General features: G+C 43.2%; 1 protein-coding gene across 2 annotated transcripts in view; it reads left to right on the forward strand.

Annotated features, from left to right (window-relative positions):
* Positions 1–1269, forward strand: part of abat (4-aminobutyrate aminotransferase) — a 39009-nt gene that overhangs the window by 22992 nt on the left and 14748 nt on the right. For both annotated transcript variants that reach the window (XM_014020972.1, XM_014020971.1), the window contains exon 5: positions 819–936. In XM_014020972.1, coding sequence (XP_013876426.1) covers positions 819–936 — 118 coding nt within the window. The remainder of the gene's footprint in view (positions 1–818; positions 937–1269) is intronic.

Consider the following 1269-nt stretch of genomic DNA (forward strand, 5'->3'; position numbering starts at 1 on the left):
GGTGAATGTCTGTTAGTGTAAAGCGCTTTGGGGGTCCGGAGGGACTTGAAAAGCGCTCTATAAGTTCAGTACCATTTACCATTTTGACCAGTTTAAGCAGATCTCCTCAGTCCTCCCTCATCTAGAAAGACTCCAATATATTCCCAGACCTGATGTCCAAGGACTATCAAGGACTTTCTAGGTGTACACTCAAATAAAATAAAACAACTGTGTACACACCAGACAATCCATGTGTAACAATGCATAAAGAACCTTTCTTCTGTTCAACCTGATCAAAGTGGAACTGAGCGCACAACACTCCTCCACAGACAAACCTCTATTTAAATATGCAAATAGATACAAACATGTCCTGCACATGAGACTCTGCAGGATGAAGACAAAGTAGCACTTTGACCATGACTCTCAGCTACTTCCACACCAACCTTTAGCTCATTATCTAAACCTGGCTGATTAAAGTCATAAGACCAGTTGCCTGGTGCAGCCATCAGCAGTAGACTCAGTCATAACTTCCTGAAAGTTCATGGTATATTTTGCTGAATCTACAGACAAACATGCAGACACAAACATTGCTCTCTCACCCTAAACCTGACTCCTATTCAGGACTTAGCAGTACTGGTTTATGGAATTTTTGACAAACAGCTACACCTTCATCCTGCCTTCATCAGATGATCTAAGTTTAAAACTCTGGGGTTAAAGGTGTTGACACGCTGTCTCTGGAGGAATGTCTTTAATTAGTAGTTTGTGTGTGTGTTGTGTGTGTGTGGGCGGGGTGTTAAAGGAACAGTAAACAGTTTTTAACAGAACATGTTTCCCTACAGAACGTCGGTGCCATCAACTTCTTCTGTAACTAYGAAGAGAGCAGAGGAAACTACCTGGTGGACGTGGACGGGAACCGCATGCTGGACATCTACACTCAGATCTCCTCCATTCCCATTGGTCAGTAGAGTTAACACATGTTCCAGAGGCTCCTGCTCCTTGGTGGTTTTAGATGTTTACAGTGCATTTCACTGCTAGGCCTTCAGTGGTGTCTGAAGACCAGTATTTATCAAACTTCTTAAGAGAGGTCTAAGTGGTTAAGACGCATGGCCTCTGCTGAAGATTAAAATGATTGGATCGGTTGGCTGTGATGTATGTTGCTGTGAAGGAGGCTAAGCTAAGAAGCTAACCGGAAATCACGTGTGCTGTAAACAACCCTACTGAGAGGAGAGAAGTACTGAGCCAACCAAGACGACTGTAAATGAGAGCTGCTGCTTTGTCAGACAAATTTAT

Source organism: Austrofundulus limnaeus, unplaced genomic scaffold, assembly GCF_001266775.1.
Source record: "Austrofundulus limnaeus strain Quisiro unplaced genomic scaffold, Austrofundulus_limnaeus-1.0 Scaffold274, whole genome shotgun sequence".
Classification (NCBI taxonomy): Eukaryota; Metazoa; Chordata; class Actinopteri; order Cyprinodontiformes; family Rivulidae; genus Austrofundulus; species Austrofundulus limnaeus.